The 12,004-nt window shown below is 33.2% G+C and overlaps 1 protein-coding gene across 2 annotated transcripts in view; it reads right to left on the bottom strand.

Moving 5' to 3' along the window:
• Positions 1-12,004, bottom strand: part of HFM1 (HFM1, ATP dependent DNA helicase homolog) — a 106,023-nt gene that overhangs the window by 29,658 nt on the left and 64,361 nt on the right. For both annotated transcript variants that reach the window (XM_012801658.2, XM_012801657.2), the window contains 5 exons: positions 11,518-11,603; positions 11,205-11,288; positions 10,911-11,071; positions 9,206-9,309; positions 8,554-8,700 (listed from right to left, as the gene is read on the bottom strand). In XM_012801658.2, the coding sequence (XP_012657112.1) occupies positions 8,554-8,700; positions 9,206-9,309; positions 10,911-11,071; positions 11,205-11,288; positions 11,518-11,603 (582 nt within the window). The remainder of the gene's footprint in view (positions 1-8,553; positions 8,701-9,205; positions 9,310-10,910; positions 11,072-11,204; positions 11,289-11,517; positions 11,604-12,004) is intronic.

Below are 12,004 nucleotides of genomic sequence, written 5' to 3'. Positions count from 1 at the left end.
TCATAGCTGTGTACATTAATGCAATCATGGGGTACAATGTGCTGGTTTTATATACAATTTGAAATGTTTTCATCAAACTGGTTAACATAGCCTTCCCGGCATTTTCTTAGTTATTGTGTTAAGATATTTATATTCTACATTTAGTAAATTTCACATGTACTCTTGTAAGATGCACCAATTTGCACTTCTTGGATGACTAATGAGGTTGAGTGTTTTTTCACATATCTGTTGCCCATTTTTATGGCTTCTTTGGAGAAATATCTGTTCAGGTTTTACTCATTTTTTAAATTGGATTATTATGATTTACAGATGTTGGTGTGGATGCAGAGAGAAAGGAACTCTTATACACTGTTGGTGGGACTGTAAACTAGTGCAACCTCTATGGAAAACTTTAGGAAAATTATATGGAAATACCACAAAGAACTTTAAGTAGACTTACCATTTGAACCAGCAATCCTACTGTGATGTATATACTCAAAGGACAAAAAGGTCATTTTATAAAAAGGATACCTGCACTCGAATGTTTATAGCAGCACAATTCACAATCACAAAGACAGGGAAACAACCCAAGTGCCCATCAATACGTGAATGGATTAATAGAATGTGGTATATGTATATTATGGAGTACTACTTAGCCATAAAAACTGATGATGTAGTATCTTTTTGGACAATCTAGAGGAACTGGAAACCATTCTCCTAAGTGAAACGTCACAAGAATGGAGAACACACAGGTGTACACAATACCAAATTGGAACTAACTGATCAACACTTTAGTGTACATACAGAAGTAAATCTCAATGATAATCAAGCCTTGGTGGAGTAGAGGATGAGCAAATTCATACCTGTTGGGTACAGTACACACTATCTGGGTGAAGGGCACTTATGTAACTTTGACTCAATCTGTACAAAAAGTTATGTAAATAAAGCATGAGCACTCCTTAATGTTCTGAAATTATATATATATATATACATATCTTTTTAAACTCTGTAAGTCATTTTGATTATTCAATTGGGTTTAATTATTGTTTTAAATTGTCTATTTATATTTAGCCATGTATCTTCCTTGTTCCTTTTGTATTTCCATGTGTTAATCTGGAATCATTTTCCTCTAAGGAATTTCTATTAATATTTATTTCAATACAGATTGATAAATTTACTAGTAGTGATAAAGCTACTTGATTTTTTCCCCTCTGTCTCTATTTCACTTTTATTTATTTTTTATTTAGGTATTTGCATATGTATAATTTACCTTTTTTAAAAATCATTTTTAAGTGTATAAGTCAACAGTAACAAATACATTTATATGTTTCCCCCCCCTTCATCTTCTCCTTCCTCCCTTTTCTGGCCTCTGGTAACCATGAATTGACTCTCCATCTTCATGAGATTCACTTTTTTAGCTCCTAAATATAAGTGAGACTTAACATAATGGCTTCCAGTTCCATTCATGTTGCTGCTAATGACAGGATTTCATTGTTTTTAAGGCTGAATAATATTCCACTGTGTATACACACCACATTTTCTTTATTCATCTATTGATGGGCACTTAGGTTGATTCCATATTTTGGCTATTGTGAATGGTGCTGCAATAAACATGGGAGTGGAGATATCTCTGATATATTGATCTCCTTTGTTTCAGATGTATATTCAGTAGTGGAAATGCAGGATCATATGGTAGTTCTACTGTAAGTTTTTTGAGGAAAATCCATACTGTTCTCCATAATAGCTATACTAACTTATATTCCCACCAACAGTATAAGGTTTCCCTTTCTCTGCATTCTATTAAGTATCTGTTTTTGATATAAGACATTTTAACTGGGGTGAAATGATATTTCATTGTAGTTTTGATTTGCATTTCTCCAATGACTAACGATGTTGAGTGTTTTTTCACATATCTGTTGCCCATTTTTTGTGGCTTCTTTTGAGAAATGTCTGTTCTGGTGTTTGCCCATTTTTTAAATTGGATTATTAATATTATTGTTACTGAGTTGTTTGAGCTCCTTACATATACTGGTAATTAATCCCTTGTCAGGGGGATAGTTTCCAATTATTTTCTCCCTTTCATGGGTTGTCTATTCACTTTCTTGTTTCCTTTCCTATGCAGCTTTTTAGCTTGTTATAATCCTAATTGTCTATTTTTGCTTTGGTTGCCTGTGTTCTTGAGGTCTTATGCAAAAAAACTTTGCCCAGACCAATGTCCTCAAGCATTTCAACAATGTTTTCTTCTAGTCATTTCATAGTTTTAGGCCCTAGATTTAAGTCTTTAATTCATACTGATTTAAGTTTTGTGTAAGGTGGGAGACAGGTTTAGTTTCATTCTTCAGCATATAGTTATTTGGATTTCCAAACACTATTTATTGAGAAGACTATCCTTTCCCCATTGTATATTCTGGGCTCCTTTGTCAAAGATGAGTTGGCTATTAATGCGTGGATTTATACTTGAGTTCTCTATTCTGTTCCATTTGTCTATGTATCTTTCTTCTACCAGCTCCATGTTGTTTTGGTTATTATAGCATTAGTATATTTTGAAGTCAGGTAGTGTTGATGCCTCCAGCTTTGTTCTTTTTGCTTAGGACTGCTTTGGCTATTCAGGGTCTTTTGTGGTTTCATATAAATGTTAAGATTTGTTTCTCTATTTCTGTGAGAAATGTCATTGGTATTTTGATAGGGATTGCACTGACTCTACAAATTGCCTTCGGTAGTATTGCCATTTTAATAATAATTGCCAACTAATTATAATTATATTAATTGACAATTAACAATATTAATTGTTCCAATTCATGAGCATAAAGTATCCTTTGATTTTCTTATATCCTCTTCTAGTCCTTTCATCAGAGTTTTATAGTTTTCTTTGTATGGCTCTTTTACTTCTTAAGTTAGATTGATTCGTAGGTAATTTTATATATTTTTTAGCTATTATAAATGGGATTGCTTTCTTGATTGATTTTTAGGGGTGCTCACCTTGGCATAGTGATTTTTGTATATTTTTTTTTATCCTGCATTTCTTGATGTCTTTTTAGGGTTGTTCACTATTGGCATAGTAATTTTTGTATATATTTTTTTATCCTGCAACTTTAGTGAACTCATTTCTTAGTACTAACAGTTTTGGGGGGACCAGGACTGTTTTAAGCTTTTCTAGATCATTTTGTCTGTGAATAAAGGCTAATCTGACATCTTCCTTTCCAATTGGGATGCCCTTTATTTCTTTCTCCTGCCTAATTGCTCTGGCCAGGACTTCTAGTATTATGTTGGATAATAGCAGTGAAAATGGGTATCTTTGTGTTCCAGTCCTAAGTGGAAAGGCCTTCAATTATTTCCCCATACAGTATGTTAGCTATGTTTTGTAATACATGTCTATGGCCTTTATTATGTTGAGGTATGCTCCTTCTATATCCATTTTTATGAGGGTTTTTATCATAAACGATGTTGAATTTTATAAAATGCTTTTTCAGCATTTATTTAGATGATCATATGGTCTTTGTTGTTGATTCTGTTAATGTGATGTAACACACTGACTGATTTGCATATCCTGAATCATTCTTGCATTCATGGGATGAATCTTATTTGATTATGGCGAATGATCTTTTTAATGTGTTATTGAATCCAGCTTGCTAGTGATTTTGTTGAGGATTTTTACATCAGATTTGTTCATGAGAGATACTGGGCTGTAGTTTTCTTTTTTTGTTGTGTCTTGTCTGGTTTTGGTATCAGGGTAATGCTGGCCTCAAGGAATCTCTTCTCTTCAGTTTTTTTGAAGAGTTTGAGTAACATTGGTTCTCTTTAAATGTTCCCTAGAATTCAGCTGTGAATTCATCAGATTTCATGGCTGTTACTTGGAATCTGTCAGTTGATGTCTTTCATTATTCTGGAATGTGCTCAGACATTGTCTCTTTGATTGTTACTTTTGTCCCATTCTCTCTAGTCTGCTTCGGAGACTTTAATTATGCATATGCTAGATCTTCTTTTCAGTATGTTCTTTTGTCTTCTTTCCATTCTCTTGTCTCTGGGCTATAGTTTGGATATTTTCTATTGATATGTCTTATGGCCCACAAATTTCATATTTGGTTATATCCAATCTAATGTTAAACCTACCCAAATAGTTGTTTACTTCAAATTATTTTTCTTTTTTCTTTTGTATTAAATCATAGCTGTGTACATTAATGCAATCATGGGGTACAATGTGCTGGTTTTATATACAATTTGAAATGTTTTCATCAAACTGGTTAACATAGCCTTCATGGCATTTTCTTAATAAGTGTTAAGTGTTAAGACACTTATATTCTACACCTAGTATATTTCACATGTACCCTTGTAAGATGCACTGTAGGTGTGGTCCCACCAATTACCCTCCCTTTACCCATCCTCCCCCCCCCCTCTCTCTTTTCCCCTTCTTCTTGGGCTATAATTGGGTTATATCTTTCATATGGAAGTTATAAATTGGTTTCATAGTAGGGCTGAGTACATTAGATACTTTTTCTTCCATTCTTGAGATACTTAGCTAAGAAGAATATGTTCCAGCTCCATCCATGTAAACTTGTAAAGAGGTAAAGTCTCCATCTTTCTTTAAGGTTGCATAATATTCCATGTTGTACATATACCACAGTTTATTGATCCACTTAGAAAGTTCATTTAAATTTCTGCATAGATTACAGCTTTCTGGTAAAATATTTAGTACTTTCATATATTTGGTTTGTTTTTCCTTTACTTTCTTGAAAATATTAATCATGATTATTTTAGTCTTCTTTTTTTTTCTTCTTTAGAGAGAGGGCCTTGCTATATTCTTCCAGCTGGAGTGCAATGGCAATTCACAGATGTGATCATCGCACACTAAAGCTTCAAATTTCTCAGCTCAAGCAATCCTCCTCCCTCAGCTTCCCAAACAGTTGGGACTATAGGCATGCACCTACTGTACCTGGCTTCTTTTCTTTATATAGTTGATTATCAGTCATATGGTCTTGTTTCTTTGCATGTCTCATAATTTTTTATCATATGATAGATATTGTATCTGTCATTTCCAGATTATGCTATATTTTGACAAAGGGATTTTCCCTTTTCCTGTCAGGCAAACATGGTGAGTGGCTGATTATAGGGCATGGCCTACCTAGGCTTTTAATTAAGAACTTGTGGGTCTTTAACTCCTTAGCCCTGGATAGAATGATTCTCCCCCCTCTATAGAATTTTATTTCCTTTATTCACTATTGCTTCCAAAAATCTCTGATGCACTAACAATTTTTATAACTTATATATAGGTTTTATGGTTGTAGCTATGGAAGCATTGGCCTGCCACAAACTACCACATCCTTTCTGAGTCTACATTCTGTGAGTAGTAGGAATGAGTGTTCCTGGCTATTAGAATAGGTCTAAATGTGTTCTTCCTATTACCACTCACTGCAGTTACTATCTATCATAACTCCCAATACTATTCAGAAAGCATGGCTATTCGGGTCATTTTGGTAGGAGCTGCTGCTCTCATGTTCCCCAGAACCTGTCAACTGTATTCTTTAACTGGGCGAAAACACTGAGAACAGAATCAAGTAAACAAGGAAGAGGGTGCATGGTAGATTACCTATCCCTTAAGTGTTAATATTATGTGCTGTCTGTTTTGTAAATTTAACTATAGAACCATGTTTTAATAATATTTTACATTATATAAAAGAAAATTATTTTTTAAAAGGTATTCCTAACAATAGAAAATAAATAAAATAAAACAAAAGAAAGTTTATGTGTATCAAGTTGGTAGCAAGGCCACATACAGAGGACGTATTCCAAGTGATTTCAAAACACATTAATTTAGGCAGTGTCTGTAGCTCATTGGGTAGGATGCTAGCCACATACACAGAGCCTGGCAGGTTCAAACCCAGCCCAGACTAGCTAAAACAATAATGAGAACTGCGACAAAAAAAATAGCCAGGCGTTGTGGCTGGCGCCTGTGTTCCCAGCTACTTGGGAGGCTGAGGCAAGAGAATGGTATAAACCCAAGAGTTTGAGCTTGCTGTGAGCTATGATGCTGCGGCACTCTACTCAGGGCAACAGATTGAGACTCTGTCTCAAAAAAGAAAAACAAACAAACAAAAAAACACATTAATTTGATTATACATGCCTAGTGAGATATAGTCTAAGAAAGAAATACCTTCAAAATAATTATTAAGTTTTAATAATCATATTAAGAATGGTAGAGTTTGATGGTGTTATTCTCACACTGTTTATTATGTGTATAATATGTATAAATGACAGAAAATTAGTGGCATTCTATCATTTTTGGAGCCACTGAGAACCAAATTTCTCAGCATGATATAAAGGATAAAAATAATTGAGTTTAAGGACAAATCCTATAGCCCTAAATGTGATTTAGACATGTAGTATAAATTCATGATGCACTTTCTATATATCTATTTTTTGAGACAGAGCCCCAAGCTATCACCCTGGGTAGAGTACTGTGGCATCACAGATCACAGCAACCTCCAACTCCTGGGCTCAAGCGATTCTCCTGCCTCTGCCTCCCAAGTAGGTGGGACTACAGGTGCCTGCCACAATACCTGGTTATTTTTTGGTTGCAGCTGTTATTGTTGTTTGGTGAGTCCAGGCTGGATTTGAACCCACTAGCTCAGGTGTATTTGGCTGGCACCTTAGTCTCTTTAGCCATAGGTGCCAAGCAGCTTTCTATATTTTAGAACAAAACAATCACATTATTTCCAAACTCTATACATGAAAAAAAATCTAAGAGACTATGATCACCTAAAGGCAATGAGTTCTTCTAGGACACAGAATGTAGTCTCAGAAAAATACTATTATTACTGGGGGGTCATGGTGTGTGACATACCTTTTAGGGGTGGGACACGATTATAAGAGGGACTTTACCTAACAAATGCAATCAATGCAACCTGGTTCTTTGTAGCCTCAATGAATCCCCAACAATAAAAAATAAACAAATAAATAAATAAATAAATACTACTGCTATTAAAAGAAACTAAGGGTCCTTAGAGAAAAGGATTATTATGGCTCTGAAGCTAGAAATACACAAGATGAATCTAGAATAGCATATTAACCTTCATAGCGAGGAAGCTGTCAAAACTATTAGAAACAGCTTCCTTTCACCCAGAGATGCCATCTTCCAATAATTCACTAAAATGACAAACACAAAGGGAAAGACATGTTCTCTAGGCCTTTTAGAAAACATGGAGTTGTTCCTTTGGCCACATACATACAAATCTATAAGAAAGGTGATATTGTAGACATTAAGGGAATGGGTACTGTTCAAAAAGGCATGCCACACAAATGTTACCATGGCAAAACTGGAAGAGTCTACAATGTTATCCAGCATGCTGTTGGCATTGTTGTAAACAATCAAATGTAAGGGCAAGATTCTTGCCAAGAGGATTAATGTTCATATTGAGTATATTAAGCACTCTAAGAGCAGAGACAGCTTCCTGAAATTCATGAAAGAAAATGATCAGAAAAGGAAGGAAGCCAAAGAGAAAGTTACCTGGGTTTACCGAAAGTGCCAGCCAGTTCTACCCAGAGAAGCACATTTTATGAGGACCAATAGAAAGGAGCCTAAGCTGCTGGAACCTATTCCCTATGAATTCATGGCATAATAGGTATAAAAAGAAAAAGGCTACTATAAAACAAAACAAAAAAGCTACTAGAAATAAGTGTTAAAAAGATTCCGGAGCCAATCTAGTATATCTGGATGGTATCAAGTTGGTATATCTACAACATTTATAAGACAATTTAAACACCAACTCACTATTAAATGATATTAAATAATTTTTAATTGCCCTTATTACAGTAATAATATACTGCTGTTATGTTTTCCTTAAAATTTCCTTTTAATTGCCCTTATTATATAAGTAATATACTGCTGTTATGTTTTCCTTAAAAAACCCTTTACCAGGGTGGCGCCTGTGGCTCAAGGAGTAGGGCACCAGCCCCATATGCTGGGGGTGGAGGGTTCAAGCCTGGCGCTGGCCAAAATTGCAAAGAAAAAAAAAAAAGAAACCCTTTACCATTTGCAAATATATAATGAAATATTTACAGAGGAAATAATATGGCATCTGAGATGTGCTTCAAAATACAAAAGAGAAAAATTGAAGAGAATTATAGATGAAACAATATTAGCCATAAGTTGATCATTACTTAAGGTGGATAGTGAGTACATTAGGGCTCATTATATACTTCTGTCTACTTTTGTGTAATTCTCATAATAAAAAAAGTAATTCATTTTCACTCTGGTTTGGCTCAACAAATCTGTAGATTTTGGTACATCACTTGTTCTTCCCCTGACAATGGCCATAACAATGGAGTGAGTATGGAAATGGGAAAATGTGTATCAAAAGGCTGATCAAATAAATAATCTATGCCCCAAATATCCCAATCTGACAAATGTTAATTATAAGAAATAATCTCTACATTATACTATTCATACAATTATTATGAAGCCTAAATATCTAATTCTAGAGTATCTACAACCTGACTGAAGCAATACCATAACACTAATACTCTTCCCTAGTCATATCTTTACCATAATATAAAATAGGAATTAATAGAGCTATTTACCTTTATTGGGTCCTGCTGGAATAGATCTATCTGAATGTTTAGAATGGGCAATCTCTATTTCTGATTTTCCTTGCATAATTATTTGATTTCCAAACCTCTTGGGTCCCAAGTAAAAGACTGTAAATTTCTGCTGAATATCAAGTCCAACTGAAGAAAGAGAAGTATATGAATGTTTAGTTATGTCATATAAGTTCATACAAGAGACCATTTATTTCTTTTTATATGTCTTGTATTTTTATAACTTCTCAAGCTAAGAAGTCTAGGAAATTAAAGTATTTTTAAATTAAAATATAAATAAAACATTATAGGTTATAAATTATAAAATACAATTATAAATCGTTTATTATAAAATACAAATAAAACATTATTGATCTAACATCATCATAAGAATAAAAATCATCCTATAATAAGCAAAATTTAATTACCTTTGAGAAAAGTCTATAAATGAACTGATAAAATGTTAATTACATTATCCTGTTCCTATTTCTATATCTAAATACATGAAACTTCCTTTAAAGTTTATTCATATTATCTAAATATATTATTTTTACATAATGCCATTTTTACTGTTTTTGTATCAGAATAAAGAAAATAATTTTTAAATGCTAACATAGTCTTTACATTCATGTTTTCATTATTTCAATTAACTCACCAAATTCAGAACTTATTAGATTTATGCTAAGATCTTCAGATTTCAGAGCTCTCTTCACATCAATCTTTTTAGTCCAATTTCCAGTTTTCAGCAAAACAGAATCCCTGAAAAGCAGTAATGCATCATTTAAATAGTGATCCATTATTTAATGGATCCATTATTTCCTTTAGTTGAAATAACATATTAATCTTCAAGGGCTGATTATTCCTAAGATAGGTCCACTCTAGTAATAAACTGAAATTAATTTTGAAAACCATTTTCCCCACGTTCTAAGGAGAATGAATAATGTGACAATGGACCTATCTTGACCATAATTTTCTTAACTACAGCTGATTCCAAGTTGTACTGACTCATTTCAAGTTTACATGGAATATATAGTTGCTATCAATAACATACAAGCTTGCCCTTAAATCACTACCACTTTAACCAGTTAGGTTACATGTATTTGTGAGAACAACTTAAAACAGTATCTTTCAAACTGGTATGAAATGGTTTATATGCATAATAATAACATTACCACCAAACCAGCAACACATCTTGATTAAACTTAGTTCAGTCTTATACAGTCTGGGGTATCATTAGATATAGGAGTCATAGAGAAGATGTGTACCACAGCATATTCTCCAGAAGCATGTCATGGTTAGATGCAGGAAGGCATTTACCAGTGAAAGGGATATCCTATTAGTTACTACAGTCCCCTTAGGAACCTTGCATCTGACTTTTGGGAAAAGTATCTTCCAGTATACTGGCAGCAATTAGGAGAGTGCTGTGTCAGTCACTGCCATTCCTGAACTTACATGAATAGAAACATAGTTAGGGGCATAGGCTCTAGAGTCCAAATGTTTGGATACAAATTTAGGCTTTGCTATTAACTAACTACATGATCATGATCAAGGTTTGATTAAGCATAAATCAAACTGATTAAACTCTTTGTCTAAATTTCCTCTACAAAATGTGCATGATGATAGTACCTGTCTCCTACAGATATTGAAACAATTCAATACCTAGAACCTAGTAAGTGTTCAAAAATATTAACCATAACTATAACTGATATCCTTAAAGTTTTCTTCTGATACCCTGGGAGAAAAAACAGTATTTAATATTGTGAAAAATACAGAAGTAAAAATTATAGAATGGCATGCTAGATGACTAGGTACAAGGGAGGGTACTTCCTTTATATATTTAATCTGGTGCCTGGACCCTACAATGGTGCTATAGTAGTTTGTTAGATTTTAGTTTGGAGATACAAGGTGAGTAGAAGAAAGACTGCATCCAAACAGTAGTAAGACCATAAATGACTAGAGAAAAGTGGTGAAATTAAGACCTCTTTAGGTCATTTACCTTTCAGATCATGGTGACAGAATTTTTTTTTTTTTTTTTTTTAGTTTTTGGCCAGGGCTGGGCCTGAACTCACCACCCCTAGCATATGGGGTCAGCGCCCCACTCCTTTGAGCCAAAGGTGCTGCCCATGGTGACAGATTTTATATTTTTATTATTTCAGTATTAAATAAAATAGTTTAAAACAACAGACCCAATGTTAATACCTTCTTTAATAGACAAATAAACTAGCCCCTAATTACTGCAGAAAAATATAATTTAACTGATCACAGTGATTTTGTTACTCTTTTTTTCCAGGGGAAATTTTTAATGGTATACATGCATATGCTTAGAAATAAAATCCAAATATTAGAAATTTCACACTTACATAATTTTGTGCTTAAAATAAACTACTTGATTATCTGCATCGCCTATGATTAAGGTAACGTAGTGAGAATCTGGTGCTGTTCTTTTAGTTTGTAGCTGTTCAAAGTTTCTTAATATAATGGTCACTAATATTTCTGCCATGGTATCACTGTATCTTGAAATCTTTGAAAAAGGATAGGAATAAAAAGTATTAAAAAAAAATAACCTTACTACTCATACTCAACTCAAAGCATAGTTCCAGGTAGTTTTATCCTAAAAAGATAATTAAAATATCTAAAAAACAGAAAGTATCTACCTGTTCCACTTCAAGTTCATATTTTGGTAGATACATCACAGTTTCTTTTATTTGGGTTCCAAAAGGGGGATGTCTGTTTAGAATCTAAAAATATTTACATCATTATATTCTTACACAATACTAGAAATTGACTTAGTAAAACTTTTTTAGAATCAATAGTTTCAATAACATTTATCAGCTAAAATCTTGGTAAGTTAAAATGTTTATGAATACAAAATTAAAGTAATTTTTAATAGAAATAAAGATATAAAATTTAGGCTTTAGAATTTAGATAGAATTCAGGTAGTTTTAGCAATAAGTGAATACTAAATACCAGTTCAAGTTCCCTTGCATCTGTTTCTTCTATTTTTTTAAAGGAAATCAAACCGGCATTTACCATTGCATTTGACAAAGTTATACCTGTGGAAAATTAATCAGATAGCAAATTTAAAATAATCTACTTTAAATAAAATCTGTACTTAAATATTTAACAACTTAATAAAAAAATTTTAAGACCCAAATAATTAACTTTTAAAGTTTTTAAAAAAAGGTTTTTAGTTGGATTGCTTGAGTTGTGACATTATTCAATTATTCATATTAATTTTTTCAAGCTGAAGTAAAATATTCATTTGCTTTATAAAAGAAAGAGGAACTCTCTGATCCACATGGTGACTTAACTCTTAGTTTTACTATACTCATCTGTAGGGAGAGTACCAAGATCCCTGTACTTTTTTTTTTTTTTTTTTGAGACAGAGCCTCAAGCTATCCCCCTGGGTAGAGTGCCGTGGCATTACAGCTCACAGCAACCTCCAACTCCTGGG

The sequence above is a fragment of the Otolemur garnettii genome, unplaced genomic scaffold, assembly GCF_000181295.1.
Source record: "Otolemur garnettii isolate 467f Iridium unplaced genomic scaffold, OtoGar3 scaffold00010, whole genome shotgun sequence".
In the NCBI taxonomy this organism is placed as follows: domain Eukaryota; kingdom Metazoa; phylum Chordata; class Mammalia; order Primates; family Galagidae; genus Otolemur; species Otolemur garnettii.
This window is presented reverse-complemented; position numbering and strand designations above follow the sequence as displayed.